The 22752-nt window shown below is 38.0% G+C and overlaps 1 protein-coding gene across 1 annotated transcript; it reads left to right on the top strand.

Annotated features, from left to right (window-relative positions):
- Positions 1 to 22: 22 nt before the first annotated feature.
- LOC112565038 (WD repeat-containing protein 11-like) lies at positions 23 to 21855 on the top strand. The gene is made up of 29 exons (XM_025240269.1): positions 23 to 205; positions 1196 to 1265; positions 1487 to 1528; positions 1844 to 1997; positions 2391 to 2564; positions 2855 to 2956; positions 3151 to 3256; positions 3766 to 3952; positions 4215 to 4338; positions 4913 to 5100; positions 5568 to 5880; positions 6369 to 6453; positions 9313 to 9419; positions 9598 to 9670; positions 9949 to 10057; positions 10434 to 10588; positions 10851 to 10977; positions 11327 to 11433; positions 11770 to 11893; positions 12083 to 12251; positions 15504 to 15672; positions 15892 to 15957; positions 16717 to 16801; positions 17378 to 17575; positions 17992 to 18158; positions 18513 to 18705; positions 18837 to 18917; positions 19422 to 19566; positions 19966 to 21855. The coding sequence occupies exons 1-29, from the start codon at positions 138 to 140 to the stop codon at positions 20106 to 20108; spliced, it is 3831 nt and encodes a 1276-aa protein (XP_025096054.1). The 5' UTR covers positions 23 to 137; the 3' UTR covers positions 20109 to 21855.
- Positions 21856 to 22752: the final 897 nt, after the last annotated feature.

Genomic DNA, 22752 nt, shown 5'->3' with positions numbered 1-22752 from the left:
AAAAATGTTGCTTTTTGCGACAGTTTATCGCCTGTTCTCATGTCATGATGGTTGTACGGTGGTGAGATTACTCCCAGAAAACACCTACAGCCAAGTATTTTTGTTAATATTCGGCTTCAAAGCCATTTTATATAGTAATGATGAAACTGTTCCCAAAGATCATAACTGGTCCGCTCCACGCGCAAAATAAGGGATCGTGCGACTGGTATGTGTTGGAATATAAGTATTTAAACGAAAACTGCCCGTTTTATATTAGTTCATCACCTTGCAGACTTCACAGGTACCGTGCGAAATCGGCCCGTCAGCAATATATATATATGTTTTTTAATGACAGAACGTTTTAGGATTGACAGATTAAGAATTGTTGCTCAGATGGTACATTCATTTAATTTTTTGCCTTAAAGATGTAAGACAGCTGTCGGAGAGGAAGACACACAAACAGCGGATCTTTTCGTCCTGGTGAAGCAGGAAATCGGACTTTTAATTAAATTTATTTCATTGCAGTATCTAAAGCACCCACCAAAGAACACGTATCTGTCATGAGATTACATTTGAACGATACTGTCTATGAGCCACCAGGCCTACGATATACCTTAAACACCAAGACTGGGAAGAGTGCAATGAAAATTAATAACTGTTGATGGTGTGAAAGAAAGTAATGCACCAAAAATATTTCTGGTTGAATACACTGTGTCGAACAACTATGTGATATTTTTGTGGTTTCACTAAGTAGATTTTTTTGCATTGCTATAGCAGGTAGCTTGACGAAGAGCATGTAGATCGGGGGTGTGACAGATGTGGCAAAACGTTTTAAGGTTCAGTCAAGTGAAATCTAGTGATCCAGATTTTATAAACTTAACTTCATTACATCAAAAGTGTACTGTAAAATTAAGAAAACATAGCATTGATTTTTTTTTATGGTTATCAAGGTTCCCAGGGAAATATAATCCAGAATGTGTGATCCAAATATCTGTGAAATTTAATCTGCCACCATATAAAAGGTTCAATTTAGCTTCTTTGAAAATATTGACGATAAACTAAGAAACAAAGTCATTTAAATTATTAATTAAATCTGCAATTAAATAATGTTACTTTGATAAAATCAACTCATAATTGATGCTATATCGCAAAGCAGGCTTTTTTTTTAAAAGTAAACTCTCATTTAACCTTAAAGCAATTTGTATTTTATTTTCAGGGGATGGCAGGGCCTTTTGGCATATGGTTGCCAGAATCTAGTGACAGTTATTGATCCCAGAACAGTACAGGTATGAACTACTTTGTTTTAACATCTATTGACAAATTCCTCTTTGCAAACACCGCCTTTACTTAATTTGTTGGAGTATTAAATATCTGCTTCCTTTATGGCAGAGGAATTAAGTTTGTTACAAAAATGGTTGTTATTTAACAACTTTTCATTACGTTTCATGAAATCTGTGTGCATATTACCATGTACATGACACCTTCATACCTGTTTTTTCCTTCATAGGTTTTGCAAGTCCTTGATAAGCACAAAGGTATAGTCACTCAGGTGGGTATTTTGTTCAGACATTTTCAAGATTTTGTCCTTATTTAAGAAATAAAGCTTTCATAGTTTGTATTGCAAGAAAAGCTATAAATTTATCCTCAGCCTCATTCTACCAAGCCGCTGCCCATTCTTACACCACAAGACTATGGGTCTTTCCCTTTTTTAAATACCGTTTCTTATACACTCCTGTAAAGTGAGAAAGGATACTAAAAAAGTTTTTCATATCCTAAAATGTTGCAAATTTAATATTCATAACTTGATGTATACTTGTAGAATTATGTTAAAATTTAATAAATAAAATCCTATTGTATTCTGCAGGTAAAATGGGCAAATGAAAATTACCATCATGATTTGAATAGCCCATACAACTTGCGTCTTGCATCAGCTGACTCCATGGGCACAATTTTAGTGTGGGATGTTATGCAGGGTTCCAGCAGAACAGAATTTGCTGATGGTAACAAGCCAGTCCAAGGTACATATAATTACACTTTTTCTGAAGCATCATATTTTCTGTTTTTTACATCTAGTGGAACTTCGCAGTAAATTTTGTGGTTTTGAGAAAATCTACATTTCTAGAAAACTAGTTTTTATTTTTATTTCCATGATATTAGAAGTTTCTTGGTTCATATGCTGTAACAGATTATTCCAGATTCTAATTGTATCACATGAATCTGTTTTAATCACCATCATTAATGTGGGGTTTGATTCTGCTGTGGCCTCACAATTTACTGATGAAATAATTATTTTTAAGTATTATCTGTTATGGCAATGTAACATGAAAGACATTTTTAAAAGCAGTGGCTTCAGCAAATTTTATCACTGTATTTTATATATATTTTATCTTTTTGCCACCCTATGTATTTAGCCTTGGAATGGCTGCGAAACCAGGATGCTTCAAGAGATCTGTTAGTGGCTCTGCATCCTCCATATACATTGATACTGTGGAATGCAGACACTGGTACACGGCTGTGGAAAAAATCTTACACTGAAATGCTTCTGTCGTTTACCTTTGACCCGTTCAACCTTAAGAATTTAGCATGTAAGTTGTGAAGTCCTAAATAAAGAAAGGAATAATACCATGATATAACTATGCTCAAGTCATGTCAGTGTGAGTTTCATTATTGCTGTTGGTCACAAATACTTCAACCTTGTTCTGATTTAGACTAGATTAAACAATTATGGACATATCAAACTATTTGCGGTCTTTATACTGACTGGGGAAATTTATTAATAATAACAATGATGGTGATGACAGTAATTGAATCTGTAAAGCCATGTCCCCTTGTGAACATTAGCTAAATGCTCTAATGATGTTTCTTATTTTGACAGTTCTTGGACAAGACTGCATCATATTTGTCAATGATTTTACTATTACCAAGACACCCTCTAGCAATGGCAAGAAATTCTACATATCCAATCCATCAACACAAGGTTATAATTTTCTTTCATTGGTGCACCTCAGTGTGTGATGTTGATTCTAGTTCTCAATTTTGACTCACATGGGTGGAGGAAGGTTGGAAAGAATGAAGAGCTGATTAAGACTGGACATTTTATCACTTACAATTAAAGTTAAATATGAAATGTTTTGTAAAGCCTCCTTTAGGAAAGTTTTAAATCTCCTGTAGGAATGCCACGCAGCAGCAGCTCAGGAAGCCTTGATAGGAAAGGATCTGCATCCAAAAATCTGGCTAAACGAATGACCCGAATTCTTGTTGGTGAAAGCAAACCAAGGTAAAGAAGTTTACCTTTTTCTATTTCCTTTCTCATTTTTCTCAGTTACTGTCAGAATTTTATTTATCTTAGCTTATGTTAGTATATGCTAATGCCCGTGGTTAGCAAAAGTGGGAAGAAGAAAAGCAGCGGCTGGTGACCTTGTCACTTCTGTTCTAGGAACAAACAACATGCTTTACATGCAGAATCAAGAATACCCCAATTTCCCAAATGAAGCTACCAACCACATGAATGAATCTCAAGATTCTTATTTAAGTAACGTAGCTATTATCATTACCTGGTTAAAAAAACTTCCCAAGGCAAGATAAGTGTCTTGTTTGGAATCAAGACAAGTGCTTGGAACCTTATGTTGAAAGCATCCCCTGGGAACATTTATACAGAAAGGAAGTGTTGTATCTGATAAGCATTAAAAAAGAAATCAGAACTTTCTTCTTAGTCTCCAGTCGAAAGTCAGGACTCAGTGCATTCATTTTTCTTTTCTTTTTTGTTTTTTGTTTTTGGTCTATTAGTAACAAGACTGGAGCAGGAGAAGAGGAGAGTGTGGCTTTGAATGAGTGCCTGCAGTTAAGTTTCCATAGGTCTTGTCGGCACCACATTCTGCTGCTGTACCCTCGAGAGATCCTTATCCTTGACTTGCAAATAAACCAGACAGTTGGCATCATTGCCATGGACCGCACAAGTTCTCCATTCACACAGGTTAGGTGAAAATAGTCGTAAGGAAAACATAACAGTTGAAACAGTTGAAGCAGAAATTAAATTTCTATCTTTTCCTAGATGTTGGTGTTGTAGAGTTGTGTACTGATATTGCCATGATAAGATGATTGTTGATTCTGGAGCATTCCAGTCAGAATAACAGTGCTTGAAGCAGAAAATTAAAATGCAAAGGTTTTTATTTTTATTTTCCCAGAAAGCAGAAATTAATTTTGAGTGCAATAAATTGTTTCCATTTCTGCAACAGGTGATAGCTTGCTGGCAGAGGGATGTGTTAGTATGCCTGCATGAGAATGGTAGCTTGTCAGTTAGAGTTCGACGTAAAACGCATGCCATTTCAACACCTGCTCCAGAGGGACATGGAGCCTTTGGTAAGAAGATATGGTGATTGTATATTACTCTTTTTCCCAGGCTTTTACAGTATGTAATAAAAGTGAACTGATGAAATTTACTAAAAAAATGCACTCATCTGCTATTTTAAACTCACAATTGCTCAGCATCCTTAGAATGCTTAAAAAATATTATGAACATGAAGTTGTAATTTCTTAGCTGTAAGATTTTTTTTTTTTTAAAAGGGCCAAATGAGCTTCTTGCAAACATATAGTCATATGGTATAGTCTGAACTAATGCAGTTAAATGAAGAAAATAACATTGAAGTAAAGTATAGAATTTCAACTTTGATTATGGAAAAAAGATATGGGATCCTAAAATATTCATAATGAAGTCTCTCATTTTTGAAACTGAATTAGCTTGAGTTAATCTGAAGATGTTATGAATAGAAATGTGCTCTTCTCAGAGAAAAATATTTTTTTAATCAAAGAATGATTAGGAAAATAATCCTTCCAGAGAAATATCTGCCTAATGAGCATGTTTTAGATCCTTATATAGACATGTTTAACCCTTGGTTTTGTTTTTTTTTTTTTTTGGTCATGTGTTGCATTGCAGATGACACTCCACCTAGTGTGTCACTGGATGTGGCCTATGATCTTAGATGTCAGTCTGATCCGCTGCGTGTCACACGCCACAATCGTGTCAGTGCTGCTGCCATGTGCCCAGCATCAGAGAAGAGCGTGGCTCTTGTGATGAGTGACAGCAGAGTTATTTTCTGGGAGCTTAAAACATCAGAGCACCTGGTGGGGATTTTTTCCCTTAAAAAAAAAGCCATTCTGTGAATATATATGGATGTCTATATAATAAGGCTTAACAGATAGTTGTAAGGTTTTGTAGGAATAGTTTTATTATGACTGGTTAAATTACTCTGCTCAGCTAAAGTTCAGCTATTGGAACTAAGGGTAAAGGGGGCAGCCTCCCCCTCAAAAAAAAGGTATTGAGGGGAAAAAATCTATTGTTCAAGGTGAGCATAGAGTTTGTCACCACCAACCCCACCCCCACTCCCCCATCAAAGCCGAACTTTTTCCTATGGCACTGAGTTAGTACCTGTCAAGAACATGAGGGAATAAATAAGAAGTACAAACACATGAAAGCAGATGTAATTTAAAGCAGGGAGAGAGTTTTGTGTGTGTATTCAGTTCATTTGAGAATGTCTGAAAAACGCAAAACTGACTTTGGAAAGAATTTAAATGTTATGTTCATGATACAGGCATGCAACAGTACACAGGCAGCAAGCCCTCTGCATTCTCCTGGCAGCATTAATATGGACAGTATTACCTCTGAAGATGTGAAAGCAATTACTTTTCCTATCCTGAGCAACATACCACGGCCTGTGCAGGGGCTGTCAGACATGATAGCCACTTCAATTGGTGATGCTGGAGGCCGGCAAGGCCAAAGTGTGCAGCTCAAATTTTTGATGACTGGACTTCTGAATGGCATTTCTTCCCACATCACAGCTATCCGCATGTGTCCACCTATGACCAACAAGAACTGGGACATTTATGAACCTATCCTTGCACTTGGTATATCTTTCACTTGGAATAGCTTTCATCCTTTTTCTTTGTGTGTGTGCATGTGTCTGTCTCTCTCTCTCTCTTTGTGTGTCTGTGTCTGTGAGGGGTTGTATTCTTTGCAAATTTTAAATACAAATACATCTTAATGATGACTATCTGCACACATTTACTCTTAAAAATCACGCTACCCACACATGTATTAACCCAATTATCAATTTAATGAATTTTTAGATGGTAGGGTTTTACAACAGCAATATTTTTTTTCTGATAAACTTAAGGGGGAAAATTACAAATGCAGTCTGTGAGATGTGAGCACCAGCTAAAAAAATTTTCATGGAAGATTTTTTTTGTTAATGCTAGTAATAAAAGGCACACTGTTTTAAAACTTTAACATTCATACTTTAAAGTGCTGTTTATTTTAAGCTGGTATCAAACTGTATAAAATAAAGATTTTATTTTGGGAATATCCTGTATTCCTGCATGTATGTTGCTTTCAGGCACTTACAGTGGAACAGTACAACTGGCCAATGCTGCTAGTGGCCATATTGAGCGTGAATATAGCCTCCACTCTAGCACTGTGAGGTCTGGCAGCCATATATTTAGTTTCTCCTAATATTGAAATGTGTTGGCCAACCATGATACTCCTTAAATGATCCAGATGTCATGATGGAGCATAACTTCTATAGCTCATTTTCCCCCTGTTCGACTACATCAAAATGCGCCCTTCTTGTCTTTGTAATATTTTTATTATGGATAACACTGGCCAACAAATTTTTACGTAAGTCATGTTGCTGAATTAAAATTAGTCATATCTTATAAACTTTTATGTGCTCAACACGAATATGACAATCAAAATGAAAAATTGGCTCTAGTTTTTTTTATAATGGTTAATACCTTTAAAAAAAAAATTCAGCTCATAGACTAAATCAGATTTCTTTGCTCATCACTTGTGCAGCTGTTCAGGAGCATCTCTGAGGAGTGTCTAGCAGTAGTCATCCAGCATGGTAGTCGACAATTTTCCCTGGTATCTTTTTTCTATTGTTGCAATATCTTGATGAAAACGTTTGCCATGTTCATCACTAACCATACCACAGTTGTCAAGAAAAAAAAATCCTGATGGGAATGAAGGAAGTGGATCTTTAGAGACATATTGCAGCCAAGTTTCTGATACTTCATCACCATGTCATCTACTAGTTCCTTGTAATTTTCTGCCCTAACATTCCAGAGAAAGCTTGTAGACAATAGGCAAAAAGTATTCTACATGAAGTAATTGTGACCAGGGTCATGCTTCGGGGCAGGCAGACAAGGCACCTGCTTAGGGCCCCGCGCTTTTGATTAATACGGTAACTTGGCTCCAAATTAATGACCTGCACATGCCCTATACCTCAGGCCCGCAGAGGCTACAAACGGACCTGATTGTGACATTTTCTTCTAAATGATTCCATTGTTGGAGTCTTGAACCTAGCAATTCTGCCTTGTTATTGGATAAGTCCAAATCATGAACCAGGTCGTTTAATTCTTCCTGTGTTATTCTGTGTTGGGGTTGATGATGCACCACAGGGAAAATCTGAATCACTGCATGCTGACTGACCAGGAGAAGAATAGGTCAGCTCACCCTCGTCCTCATCAGCTGAATCAAAAGAATATTCTGCTGGAGGTTGTGGAATAGGAAGTCCCTCACAATGTGATGCTGGTCTCAATGCAGACAGAATTTTGGGGTAGACTATTCTTGATTTTTGCTTCATTACCCCACCGGAAAGAGGAGGAACCAAGTAACAGTCACTTGTGTGGTTGCTTGTTTCTCTCCACATCATGAGGACTGCAAACAGCATTGATGGTCTTTTGCCATTCAACCAGTGTGAAAGTTGTGTTGCACATGTAGCACAGCATAGATGCGGGGCCCAAGGCTTGTCTTGGTCGTTAATCTTGCATCGGAAGTAAAAATGATATGCCTTCTTCACTTGAGAAGTGATACTTTTCTTCAGTTTAGCAAATGTTTCTTCTCCACAAATGCAGCAAAAATTGTCCATGGTATTTGCGCGCTTTTGAGGCATTAGTGTTCTGTATTGTAACTGAATGGATAAAATAATAACAGTTTTATGTAACAATAGTCTTAAATATTTTAACTGCTCAACCTTTATAATTGGGCTTTATATAGTACACAGCTGACATCAGCTTTCTTCAGCAGCCGCCTGGCAGTAGTACAGCATTGCATCAGAAAATGATGCAATAAACTCTAGATAAGGTGACCAGACGTCCCGCTTTAGGCGGGACAGTCCCGCTTTTGACCTCGTGTCCCGCCTGCTAATTGGGCGGGACGCCCAATGTCCCGCTTTCTGGCTTTCTGGCAAGTCCATCAAATGTCCCGGTTGTTTTTAAAAATCACTTTTTTCGGCGTTCTTTGACGGTGACGACATCATCATCGGCACATGTCCCGCTTTCAACCTCGAAACGTCTGGTCACCTTACTCTAGATGATGTGTGCATGATGGTATTATGCAATGTGATGCAATATCACATCATTCTAGTCTTATTTAGGATGTTGTTACAGTCCTACTGGATAAATTTACAAGATTACAAGCTCTCAACTCTATGCTATGATTCCTTGAAGGTTCCTTCCCCCACTACTTTACTGAAAGCTTGACTGTCCACACCCCTGCCTCAAACCTTTGCTTCTCATCAGACTCACGCATTCTATCCCTCCCTCCCACAAAGACCATCACATATAGACAAAAGACGTTCTCCATTTTTGCTGCTAGAACTCTCTTCCACATCGCATTCGCCACTCTGACTCCAAGGCTACATTCAAATACTATGAAAACATATGTTCACAAAGTACTATCCCTGAAATACTATCCTTAACTCCCTTGTAATACTGTCTGTCATGTTAACCATTAAGTACAGCTCCAACTGTTTACAGTATCCTTCATACCTTCATCCATTGCTTTATGTTCTGTGCCTATATGTATCTTACTGTCCACTGTTCATGTATCATTACTGGTCTATGCAGCAAGTGCAATCTATCTTGGTCATGGTGGTGCGCATTACAAATACTCATTATTACTATTATTATTGTGAAATTTACAACGTAAATCAGAAAATGAACCATATCAAATATCTTCAAAACAAGAGCCAATAAAGATTTTTCATGGTCATATTTGTGTTCACCACACCAAGATATTACAGATTAGGACCTTTTTAAGTTAGTAATAATTTCAGTGTTGACCAGCATAATGGATATGAGAGTCTCATTTTTGCTATGAAGTATTGTAAACAAGAACATTGTGAGACTGCTAATTAGAATGTGTGGGGTAGCATGGAATGTCAATGTTTTTACAGCATTCTTTTGATTTGTTTTTATAAATTAAATTTTCAGAAATGTTTTGTTTTCCAAAACTCCACTGAGCTATTCATTTGCCTACCTTTTTCTTAAATTTCACAGGGGCATAGAGTGGACTTCTCTTAAGCATTTTATATCCCATGCATTTCCCAACCCAGGCCCCAGTGGCCTGGTCCGCAATGAAGTACTTTTTGTTGACACTATTTCAGGTAAGACAATATCAATATTTATATGTCATCAGGCAAAATCCTTGTAAAAATCACAATGAATTAATAGGCTAACAAATGTTGGGTTGTTTTAAAATTATTTGAAGCTCATCTTTGTCATCTGTACTGCCTTCTCTGTTGCATATTAGAATGTTTTGTTTTTTTTAAACAATGCTTATAGGAAGACAAACTCAGCTGCGAGCTAACAAAGATGAAGAAACACCCATAGAACAACTTCAAGTTTCACACCTTAAGTGAGTTTATGAAGTTTCTTATCTATTCGAGGCAAACTTTGAAGCAAAATTATTTCTTTTTATTCTCTGTCTCTTTAAGTAAAGCAACATTAAGTGCTAGAAATAATGTATTACTGATAGACATACTGATAAATTGATACATTAGATATTCATCAATTGTAAGATGCTGAAATGATGGAATTGATAGTGCATACCAATAGACTGATATTTGACTTGTCAGTGTTGTTCTTGTTCACACTTCTGCTTTCACAGCTACCTTTGTGTGTTTATTGCTGCAGACAGTACTTTGTCATCACCTTTAAAGACAAACCACTAGAGCTATGGGACCTGAGATCACAGACCATTATTCGAGAACTTCCACGCAGTTTTCCTCGTCCAACATCAATGGTGAGCTAAGGCATATCAAATGTCAAATAAAATACATTGTAAATCTCCACTAATTATTGGTAGTTTTGGTATTAAAGGGTTTTTTTAAAACATTTATTTCATTGCAACATATTACATTAGTACAAACATTTACAATGTATATATAACAAAAATCTACATAACATTTGCAGTATAGGGTGTAAGATACATTACCAAACAGTAGTTCGAATAATTTTATGAAAAAAAAGCTAGTCAGTATTTATATCTAAGCAACAATGATATGTAAGTGCTGGTAAAGGGGTGCTTCTGTTTGGTCAGTTGAACAGACCTTATACCCTCTTACAATTGTCTTTAAAATGTTAATGATATTTTTTACAAAATAATTTGATGTCTGTAGGCATGGTCGCCATCACACAGTCTCAAGACCCTGAAGAAGAGACTGCTTGACAGCAGTGTTGAAGAGAAATCCCCTCTCCAGAAACTGGCTGATGAGAAAGAGGCAACACAAAGTGGGTCACAGTCAACAGACAATTTGGATACTGGCACTGGAAAGTGAGATTTTATAAGTATTCTGATTTCTTCATCAGTCTGCATGTCTAAAGGGGTGTGTAAGAGAGCCTATGGATATTATATGTATGTGTCCATACAAGCCCTTGTGCATGTGTGCTTGTCCATTTGTGTGGATGTGTCAGTGACTTATATATGTGTGTTGGGGGTGGGGTGTGTGTGTTGGTTTTTTTGTGTATGTGTGTGCACACACATGCATATTTGTGCAAATATAATTTGTTATATTTTATATTTATATGGTTTCCAGGGAAAAAAAGAATCAGGCAAAAGTGCCAGTGAGAGAGCATTTTGTCATGACAGACAAAGATTGTACTGTGTTCCACTTTATTGTAGAGGGCAACGCTATATCTGATGTCACCAAAATACCTCCAGAGGTAAATTATAAAATCTAGTAAAGTTGTGTGTGGGTTGGTGGGTGGTTGGAGGGTGTGTGTGTGTGGGTGGGGTATGAGTGTGCATGAGTGAGAGATTGTGCATATGTGTGTGCATTCTTGCATGTGCATGCATTTGTGGGTTTCTTAGGCGTCAAAATATAGTTACCATTTAGCATTTGTAGAACGAATGATATATTTTTGTAATAATATAATAATTCTTATTATGACCAAGGTTCCAACTATCAATCTGGGGTTTTTTTTGTTTGTTTGTTTGTTTTTTTGATTTTCTGTCTTTAGTTAAGAATTCTTTTTTGTTGATTTTTTTCTCAATATGTTGTTGTTCTGTCAGAGTGGACTTGGGCGGATAACTTCGATGGCCTGGAAGGGAGACTTCCTGGTATTTGGTGATGCAGAGGGTGTTCAGTGTCTTTGGGATCTAAAAGCAAAGGTCTCCAGGTCTGGTTTATTCCACAGTTATTAGTCTTGTGCTGTTCAGTGCTATTACTATGTATACTCAACACTAGTCTATGAAGATGACATTCTGCTCTTTTCCAGCATTCACCGATGATAAATCAGTGTTTCATGTAATTTTTTTTAACCCTAGTTGAGAACCAGTCTTTAAAAATATGATCATAGGTCAAGATAATTTGTCTGCATAAAAGCATAAAAATTGTAAAAATTCGTTATGATTAGAAGAAAAGTGGATTTCTCGAAGAAAGTGTATGATTTTTTTTCTTTTTTAACATGCACGTGTGTCTTAAATATTTTTTGTTTATTACTTTTTACTTTTAGAACCACACCAACTAATCGTGGCTGGATTAAGAAGATACGGTTTGCTCCAGGACGGGAAAACATGAAGTTCTTTACACTTCACAATGATGGAGTTATGATCTGGGATATCACGACGGAAGGGAAGGTAAGATTGTGGGCTGGGTCCTTTTCCATCATCACCATGCCTTTGTCTACCAGATAATGGATGCATGTAGCTCAAAACTTGGAGTCAACATTATGGCAATGCCCAGGATATCATAGGAGATTGTGTAAGAAGTAATGTGGCAATGGAAAAAGTGATCAAGATAATGGTTAGCATGATTCTGATTTGCAGGCAGAGATTCTGCACACTATCAAGAGCCCAAAGGAGATCTCCAAGGTGGTAGACTGTGAGTGGGCTGGATCGGACCGCCCTGCAATAGTCACTGCCAACAGTTGCCTGCATATTATGACTCTGGATATGCGGTCATCATCCTCAAGTATTGACAACTGGGAGCTGGCAGGTACAGTCAGTGCTGAGCAAGCAGTTAAAATACATTAGCCTCATCTTTTACTGCTTTTGCATGAGTAAAAGTGTGTACTAAAGTGTGGGACAGTTTACTAGAGGAAGTTAGAAGTGTTGTAAATAGAAACCTGTTTTGTTGTCTTTGGAGCAGGAGTATCTAGAAACTTAGATTCTAGCAAGACTACCTGTGACATTAAGTTGCATGAACAATGTCTTCAAATATGTTCCGGATGCTTTTTACTATTTTGTTGTCTAAAATTTCTGCCATTGCAGGTAATTTTACTTAAATTTGGACTTTTACTTGTAATAAAGTAGTACACCATTTCTTCTCTAACTTTACCAGAGGACCTGACCAAAGGAGCTTAAGGGCTCCAACTTATTTGCCCTGGGCTGCAAGGGGACAGCAGTCCCAATAACTAGAATGCTCTTCTCTTAAGCTCAGTGCTGCCCTTAGACTACTTTTTTTTTTTAACTTCCATGTGGATTCAGCAGTCTTTTCATTTGGTTTTTGAGGCTATATGTACATGAACAGCAACATCTCACTCTAACCATTCACTTCAAGGACTACAGTGTGCGAACTCATCTTCTTGCTCTGGCTGAACTCACAGAAATAAGTGCACAAATAGAATGAAATCACTTAAACCCCCAGAGGTGGAAGAGAGCAGAATTCTTACGACTTTTTTTGGCTTCACGGAGATGTTAAACTGCTATCAAGCAAAGTTTCCAGCTATTGCTCACTTCCCCTGCATGTTGTGCTACTTCTGTTCTTCCCATAAGAGCTGGGACTTTTGCACAGGTGGTATGGAATGTCCAGAAATCTACATGTTGGATGGAATCTGCTGGGAATGGGGAAGACTGGGAGAAAAGGATGGGGTGGCCTCACTCTGTAAACATGTAAAGGGCGAAGAGGACCAACAAGGCCAAGAAGTTTTTGCGGAGGCTGTCGGCCCTGCCTCCCCGACTGGAGCACCAGCTGAGGGTGCTTGTTACCCTCTGGTGCTCCCCATCAGCCCAACGTGGTCCACTACTCCAGCGGCATGGCACAAGACAGTTCATTGCTGCTGGACCCTGGCTCGACCATAGGGACCTCGCCTCACCCTGATCCTTGTCTATACAACTACACTTCAGTCTGGCTGCATCAAGTTACTTCTGACCTTTGTGTCCTTGGCATGGTCCAGGATGGCCTCTCCTTGGTTTTACCAGCCGGCCACCTAGCACAAGGGAGCTTGTATGAAGAGGCCCCTCTTACATCAGCCAAGCTCGCATCCTGAGACAGGAGATCACCGTCTTGCTGCTCAAGGGAGCCATTGCGAAACTGCAGTCCACATTGACACCAGGCATTTACTCAAGTGTTTTTCTGGTGCTAAAGCCTGCAGGGAAATGGTGGCTGATTCTAGACTTGAATACACTCAACAAGTTTACCTGGAGTCCCCCTCTTCGCCATGGAAACAACACAATCAGTATGACACTTTATGCTGTGAGCATCGATGGCAGATGCTTATCCTCATATCCCATCTGCCGATCCAGCCAGCAGTTTCTATGCTTTACCTGGGAAGGTCTTTCATCACCTTTCCTTTCTGCTTGTCAGCCACACCATGGGCCTTCACTAGAGGGATGAGCACTTCCCTGGCTACCATCTGGCTATGACTGAAATACCCTGTTTGAAATACCTGAAATACCTCGACGACCTGCTCCTTCATGGACAATGGCCGAACATCCTCTCACTAGACAGAGACGTTTGTCTTCAAGACCTAAAGGAGCTGAGCTGGCTGGTCAACTTCCAGAAGCCAGAAAAGAAAACCATCTCTGAACTTCATTCATCTGGGTATGCACCTCCAGACCCTGCACTACAAGATATGTCTGCCTCATGAGAGACCCCTCACCATACAGAGGCCTTGGCCTTCCTAGCCTCTCCAATGAAGAAGGGAGGCCCTCGGTATCTAGATGATCCCACTACAAGGCCAAGGAGTCCAGATTCTGTCCAATATTTCCACAGTGGCGCCAAGGAGGAACTCAGTGTAGAAAATTTGGATGTGGAGCGAGGATCATAAAGTTCAAATCTTTATTAGACACATCTTGGGGCATCTCAGTGTGTTGGCAGATTCCTTCTGTTGCAGCTCTTAGAGGTCGCCAACAAAATGGTCTCTTCGCCAACATCAGTGTTCAACACACATGCCAGGTTTTTTTCCTAGCTGCTTGTGGACCTGTTTGCCACCAGCTGGAACATGAAGCTGCTTACCTTTGTGTCTCCAGTTCCCGACCCTCTGGCATTGGCAGTCAGCTCACTCTCCATTCAATGGAACAGAATGTTGGCATTTGTCCGATGGTGCTTCTCCCACAAGTCCTGGCCAAACCCAAGAACTTGACAGATTCTTCTGGTGGCTCTTTCCTTCAGCATCCCACAGGTTCAAAGTATGGGCGCATAAGATTTTGGCAATTGCAGTGAGCCTGACCTTTCAGCAGAATGTCACTCTTGTAGACATTATTACCTCTGTGTGGTGGCGCTCGGACTCCACTGTTGGGGTGTTCTACCTCCATAACCTGTTTATTCTGACATCCTGCGCCTTGTTCGCCCGATTTCGGCTGCTCATTGCTAATTGTTAAAGACATGTTGATCAGCATGGGGGTTGGCAGAGCCCTCCTGATAGTTTTTTTCTCTATAATCGGGTTGTCTGGTAAAGTTAAAGAAGAAATAACATTTTTATTGTAAATTCTTTGATACTTACCAGATGACCCGATGAAGATGCCCTCCAAGCTTTCCCCACTTCTGCCTTGAAGGTTAATTAAAAAATTGCTGAACCCACATGGAAGGTTTTTTTTAAATAATAATCTTAGAGTAGCACTTGAGAGAAGAGCACTCTCGCTATCGAGACTGTTGTCCCTTTGTAGCCCAGGGACAAATAATTCATTTGGTTAAAGAGCAGTTGTAGTCCTTAAACCCCTATAGTAAATATCAAAGGAAGACAATTTACAATGAAAATTTTATGTCTGTCAACATAAAGCAATGTCATTATCAAATAGAATGAAACTTCACAACAATTTTAAAAACATATTAAATTCTGTTTATTAAATCCCACCTACTCCCACCTTGAATAATAGTGGAAGGTGGGTGCCATTACAAAATTTTTAAAGGACAAAAGTATTCAGTTGCAAAGTAGCCACATTTTCCAGAATGTCACCAGCTTGTACATTGATATCTTGATGCAAGAGATAGCTTCACAGAGTAAGCTGGTTGTGTTGTGCATTCTAGAACCAGTCCTGTGCCCTTACCTGTTAAGCAGCAAGGGTGCTGGCTTGCTCAAGTCCCTCTTGCAGCATCAGGTCTGGCAGCAGGAGTACTCCTTCACTCTCACTGACCTTCGAGAGGAAGACAGGGACTTGCAGAATACCATCAGCTCACAAATGGCCTTGCTGGACAGGTTAGTTTGTTAGTGTGTACATCATGTTTCTTCACAGATAGGTACATGTGTTCATGTGTGCATGTGAGTGCCTCTAAGCATTTTTTTTTTTTTGCACCAAAATGATTCTAAACCATTCATTCTTGTTTGATACTAAGAAATATTGAAATATTTTTATATTGTGGGGGAGGATGTTGAATTTTAATGTTTTAATGAAATTATTTTTGTTTTGGTTCTTAGCTCTTTAAAGGCTTATCTTTCCAAGTGCCAGTTTGGAACTGCAGAACGATGCTTAATTGTTGCAAGGTATTGTACAGGATTTTTTTTTTGTGGGTTTGAACTTGGTTTGTTGAGTGCTGAAGAATTGTAATAAGTCATACATACACTTGTTTGTGCATTCGTATGATGAATTACAAACACCTTGATGCCCTCCCCACTCCCCACGGAACGAAAGTGGTTGATCTTTAGTTGTAGTCAGGATGAACAAGATGTTTGACCTTTTTGCTATAGTAACAGAGATAAAGAGTGAAGGCAGTTGATTATGGACAGCGGTAAGAAAGGTGAAAGTCAGGAGAAAGTACATTGTTTAACAAGACAACAACAACACAGCTTATCCATCTGGTAGTAGAATCAGAATGTTATTCTTTCATTATTCACAGATTGTTTTCAGCTGGTCTTCTTTATGCATCTCTAAACAGTCATGTTCAACTGCCTCTTAATGGCGTCTATTGTTTAAATTATGTGGTCCGAATGACACAAACAGACAAAGACTAAAGATGTAGGACACCACTCATACACAAAATATAATAAGACCTACTACAACGCATTACACTCATTCTATCAAAAATTCATATTTTTATATCTAAATAAAGTAAAAGTTTATGTAAGTTATTATTACAAACCAAACTTCCTGTCATACCTCTCTATTTTTTTTTCTAGGAAACTTTTGAGGTGAAACCAATCTTAACTCAAGTTGTGTTTTTAAGCACCTAGTAACACCAATTTACCAGACTGCATGTCCAGATACATTAATCATTTTATAATGTGAAATGTGTGTTTCTTTAGACTCTTTGGAGATGAGGCTGAAGTTCATTTTTGGACTGTTGCTCTGCATTACCTTCGGATCTATTGGTCAAGGTCCTCAGCCAAGGTACTGATAAGCTTACTTACAAATAGCAGATTGCTCCTTACATTTTCACATGCCTTGCCTGAAAGTCCCTAGAAGGTCAAGTTCTTAGTATGAGGTGTACAATAGTATAAAAATTATGTTGAAAGAAAATGTGCACATTTAGATCTAGAATCAGGTCAGCACTTGATAGATTAGCCACAGTAAATGTATAACTGAAAACAGACATGTCTGTTACTTCATACTAATGGAACTTTTTTAAAACACTCATGAAGAGATTCAATAATCAAGCTTTTTGTGTAGATCTGTGGATTTTGATTATACTTTTAGGATGTCCATGCATTTAGAGATTTGGGGGGAAAGGGAAACATTTTAACATTCTTATGTTTATGGTTAACCAAAATAATGAATGATTAACCCTTTTCTTGACACTTGCAAAATTGTAAGATACATTTTGCAGAATCTCTTATCAAGTTATTTTTAAAGTGTTTGAAATGTCTTTTATAATTTGATGGTACTTAACAAAAACATATTATTAAATAGCTTGAGCATTAGTTTGATTACTGTGTTTTGGTTAATTCTTTTTTTTATGCTGTGTAGGATATAAGTGCTTCTACAGCTCAGTGGGAGGGGGGTGATCGCTATATCCCACCTACTCCCAGCTATCAGGAAGCCAGTGACCTTGTAGTACTTATGGACTCGGAAGATGAACAAAAACGAAAACGGATCTCTGTTTTGTTTGAGGATCAACCACTTGAGCGCTGCTATGATGCTTTATGTGACAACCAGAGCTATAAGGTTATAGTTTTTCTTCTATAGATGTAGTTCAATGACCTCAATCAAGGAATGTTTTAGACCCACTGTTCATTTGTACTGACAAAAGTGCAAGTGTGAAATAGGACTGAAGTTTGCTATACACAATAACCTGATCTCACATGGTTCAAAGTTCAATAAAGCAAGATGAAAAAACTTGTCAGACTGCAACAGAAATTTTATTCAATTTCAGTTGAAATTGGATCTGTAGATCAATTTGCTGTAGACAAAGATTGTCTGTACTGTTTCTCCCTGTCATGGTGAGGAAGTAGTTACAGGGAATCATCAAAAAAAAAAAGAGAGAGAGAGGGATCTTTTTCTTAGGTCTTAGCTGATTAAGAACTATTAGCACAGCAGCATTTTTCTGACAGACAAGTACTTTTGCCCCATCCCCACTGTAGAAGTATCAGCTGGATCGAGTGGCTCTGCATGACAGCAAACGAGCCACCTATGACCACACACAGAAGTGTGCAGAGAACTACATAATGCTTGGACAGACTGATCGTGCAGTACAACTTTTGCTGGAGACAGAAGCAGAAAATGAGTCCTACTACATTGATTCTCTCAGGTAAATGTTTATTGATTAAATTACTTACATTAAATTATCTCAAAGGCACAATGGATTGATTAATTAAGTCAGAGTCTCACTTTAATGATGCTGTCTGATTAGACTATTTTATCTCTTGATAGTTTACCTATGTTGATTAACAATTGAGTTAATTTTTTTTACATGAGTTCTAGTACACAGATTTTCTCAGGTTTAAGTAGAACAGTATTTTGGGATTTAAAAAAAAATGGATTTATAAATCTATGATACATTTGTGTGTGTGTGTGAGACTTTCTGCATTAGGTGTTTTAACACTTTTTAACACATTCACTTTTTCCTGTTTTTATTAAGTGTTTAACTATAACATATCATCAGGGCCTGCCTTGTAGCAAGTGTCAGGTCATCGGGTGCATCACAGAGCACAATGAAGCTTGTGGGCACAAATCTGATTGCCAGTGGTCGCCTAGCAGAGGGGGTGCAGCTGCTTTGTCTAATTGACAAGGGGCTGGATGCTTGTCGCTACCTGCAAACGTATGGATCATGGGACCAAGCAGTGTGGCTAGCCAAGGTGAGTTACATTTCTTTATATACACACACATTGTAGTGGCAGTGTGATGTCTCATCTTTTATGTTGTATGGCCTTAATGTAACATCTTATATAGGGTGGGGTTGTTTATTTTTTTTGCCTTTTATTTCCAGTCCACTTTGGACTTCAACGAATGCAATGAAGTGATGAAACGCTGGGCTGATCATCTGTGCACAGCACAAGTTAATCAAAAGGTAGGCAAGAATGTGTGTGTGTGTATTTGTGAATGCGTGTGTGAGAGAGAAAGACTTCTTTATTCACCATAGGCTTGTGCCCAGGACTGAAAAGAGGTTAACAACTGACATGCAAGCAGTTACATTTTATAACCTAGCAAAAGAAGTAACTAACTTAAGTATCTACAAACTTGACATGAACTTACTGTTCTGAATAAGAAGACTTTTACAAGCATTAGTGAGTAGAAAGGATTAAAGGAATATTCTCAAGCTTTTAGTGATCAGTGTATTCACTAAGTACAGGAGCTGCAAAATCTCTGTGCCTGCATGCATTCAAAAGCTGATTGTTGTTGTCACAGCCTCTGAATCATATCTGCTCTTTTTATGTCAATATGAAGAGATGAATGAGGGATAATTGTGATAACAGTGAGTGTGATGCTGTCATTTTTACATTATTATCCCTGTCCTTTGTGTCTAACTCATCATCATCATATATGCCCATATTTTGTCTCGTGTCTGTGCTAGAGTAAGGCCCTGCTGGTGATGCTATCTCTGGGACAGTTTCACAAAGTGGTGGAGATGCTGTATAGCATGCGCTGTTTTGATCGAGCTGCTTGCTTCATCGAGGCTTGTATAGAGTTTGGTGTCCTTGCAAAGACTAATGATACAGGTACAAACAGTATTTTGAAGCAATCACCTTTTATTTTTACCTTTCAGAATGTGTTTAGAGAGGTTCAGTTTGATGTCACTGATAGGGAATTTATAGCTGAAAGTAAATATTTATTCATTAGCAGCACGTTTGAAATACGAATGTTCATGAATGCTGATTAAAAAGTAGTTTGCTCCAAGTGTCATGTTTGACACTTAAAATGCTCTTTGATGAAGGGCCAGAACTCAAGGTGCAAATCCTGGCTGTATCAGACACCCCTGTCTAGTGAAACTTCTTGAGCTGAGGTTAATGCATCAGTTACCATAGGCTGTCAAAAACCTCTTTGGAGTGACATAGTTTCTAAAATAGTTGTATGCATATCTCCTGCTCATTACTGAGGCCACAACTGTTAATGTGCAGGTCCTCTGTTTGAAGCTGTTTTCCTGGAATATGCTCGTTACCTCATCAACCTTGGCCATGGAAAGGGAGCTAGCCATTACTGTTCACAGGCAGGGGAGAAGGGGTCTCAGCTGCATCAGGAAGTCTGCATTCTTTTTGGCTAAAGCCTAAACAGATGAAGTGTTATTCTTAAATATCTCTTCACAAGGAAAACAGTTGACGAGTCCAGTGTACAGAAATACTACAAGCATTTGTGTGTGTCTACATATGTGCAAGCACATATACAGTTGGGTTGTACATATTTTTCTGAACTCAAATGTTGGACAGATTTATTTCAAATGTGATTTGACTCTGGTTGAACCTGAGTGAAATATTTATGAATGCAAGGAATAAATATTTATTAATTGGTGAGTTTGCTTTAAGTTTCTATGAATTTTGAATTTTCCCTTTAACTCCACCAAAAAGGCAATAGCCTTCATTTTGAGACATGCTTGTCAGCAAGTCTGCAGCATAGATTTTCATCTGAAGGATGTTAAATTATTAAACATTTTAAATGAAAGGTCTGCTGATCATACTGAGACAAATCTTTGTTGTTAAGACTTTAGTAAAAGGGAGGACTTGTTTTTAGTCTTGTGATGATTCGACTTCCAATGATGCATTTAGAAATGTTGTAGTGTATATGTTTAGTCTATAAATAACAAATTGGCACCCGGTATGTTTGATGATTTAGATCCCTGTTATTCAGTAAATGTAAATTTACAGACTGACGAGCAGTTTTATTTTATCCTTGTTTGTGGACAAACATCATGGTATTCCAAGTAAGGGAAAAGGACAATTTTATTGCCCTTCCAGTCAAAGAAAGCTGGGTCATATTTCAACTAAAAAACATGTTGGTGTTGATGATGATGTAATATTGTAACAGACAAGTATTTATGGTGAAGATGCTCATTGTGCACTAGAAGGAACTGGATGAACAACCAAAACGACAGGTCAGTACAAAGGGAAAGGGGGACACCATGAGGAGAAGAAAGGCAGGGGGTTCGCTGGGGGTTAAACAGGTGTATCTTCAGCCAGCCACTTATTAAAGACTTTTGCAGACTGCATGCTTCAGCAGAGTCCATAGCTGAGGAACTGCATTCTGGAATGGCCTGGTTCCCCAGATAGACAAAACCAGGACTGCAAGGATAAGTAGAGACAGCAAACACATTCATTTACAGATTGCAAGGCGAGGTGGAGACAAAAAATTCATTAACGGGACTGAACTGAAAGGCTAAGGGGAGAGAGCAAACTTGTTTATTCAAAAAACTGTGTTTTCAAGTGGAGACAACAAGACTGCACAATCTTCTACAAAGACTATGTTAAGGACAAAGGATTTAATAAAAAATTCAAAAGTTTGAGCTGTCAAATATTGGGAGTGGGTCCTGTGACTCACATTTATGTTATCAGACAGTTTATGTCACCTCATCACCAATCCTAAGTATTCTGCTTGTTCCTTCCAGTTTCTGTCTAGTTGCCTCCTGGATTTTAAAGTAGTGCAACTGCCAGTGAAAATACAAGATGAATGAGAAAATGATCAGCCAAAAAATAAAAATCTGATGTTTTGGAGTGACTGCAAATAACATTGTGAAAGATAATTATGACAGCTGGAATTGAAATTGAGATGAAATGAATTTTCATTTGATTTTTAAGACCACTGCCTTGTTTATATTTATGAATTTTTGTATATGTCATTGACCACTGTCGTTGAAGACAAACTTTGCATATAAAAGGACACTGAGAGTTGGGACCATTGGCAATTGATGTAAATTATCTGTTCATGAATGCTATTTCAAAACAATATATCAATTATGTACAGTGTCGGTTAAGAATAAATTGACTGCATGAAAAAACAAATTTCTTATCCAATTGAAACAGCTTTATGATGTATTGTGAGTATAGTGAAATCTATCTTTAATTGCTTGCATTCTGCTTAATATACCATTAAGATGTTGCATGTTGAAAGTCCAGCATAAAACTATCATTTCATTCTTCTCTATCTACGGTACACCTTAATCTTGGAAACAAGCATCTCCACAACAGGCTCAATCTGTCCTTTTTGGAGAATAAAGGAGATTTATTTTGAAACACTGCATCAGCGAGATCTCTTGCCAGTCACAACAAACCATTACTTCTTGTCGGTTTCTTTCTACCAAAGAAGGAAAACTGCTCATTTTTACAGTTATTATCAAGCCCATATTTTTTGCTCTTTAAAAAAACAACCGACTGTGACACAAACACAGTCATGACCCAGGCACCGTAACTGGAAGGGATTATGCGCCAGTGCCTATAGCTGGCAGGGGATGTTTAAAGTGAATCTTGCAGATGCACTTGTAAGCACTGCCAATAAACATTCCTGATATACCTGTAATGCCTGCAGGGTTCTGTGACAGGCATGTGGACGATCAACATTTATTTTTTTCAAATGCACTGTTTTAAATTCAAAGTGATCTGCATCTTTTTTTTTTTTTTTTTTTTTTAGTTGCTTTTTTTTTCTTTGGTTTCATCAATCTATGTAATTCTTTATTATCCATCCACCTGTTAAGTCTCAGATACTCCTGTCATCATTTGCAGTCCATTTCTTTCTCTGTGTCATTTGTCATTAATACTAGATCTACAGATGTTTTATTCTATTTTATTTTATATATAGTAAGAATTAATAAGCCAGGTGACATTACACAAAGAACATGACTTAGTGATTGCCATGACTTTGTTGACAATCGCCAATTACAAGCTAGTAAATGCCACTTCATGCACTACTATATGTACAAC

Source organism: Pomacea canaliculata, linkage group LG5, assembly GCF_003073045.1.
Source record: "Pomacea canaliculata isolate SZHN2017 linkage group LG5, ASM307304v1, whole genome shotgun sequence".
Lineage (NCBI taxonomy): Eukaryota > Metazoa > Mollusca > Gastropoda > Architaenioglossa > Ampullariidae > Pomacea > Pomacea canaliculata.
Note: the sequence above shows the minus strand (reverse complement) of the source record. Positions and strands in the feature narration are given on the sequence as shown.

Bases quoted from the DNA above. Each gene is read 5' to 3' on its own strand.
- LOC112565038 (XM_025240269.1), top strand. From the start codon at position 138: ATGATGAAACTGTTCCCAAAGATCATAACTGGTCCGCTCCACGCGCAA. The intron at 3,257-3,765 runs GTAAAGAAGTTT...TTGGTCTATTAG, and splicing joins GTTGGTGAAAGCAAACCAAG to TAACAAGACTGGAGCAGGAG. The intron at 15,673-15,891 runs GTTAGTTTGTTA...TTTGGTTCTTAG, and splicing joins CAAATGGCCTTGCTGGACAG to CTCTTTAAAGGCTTATCTTT.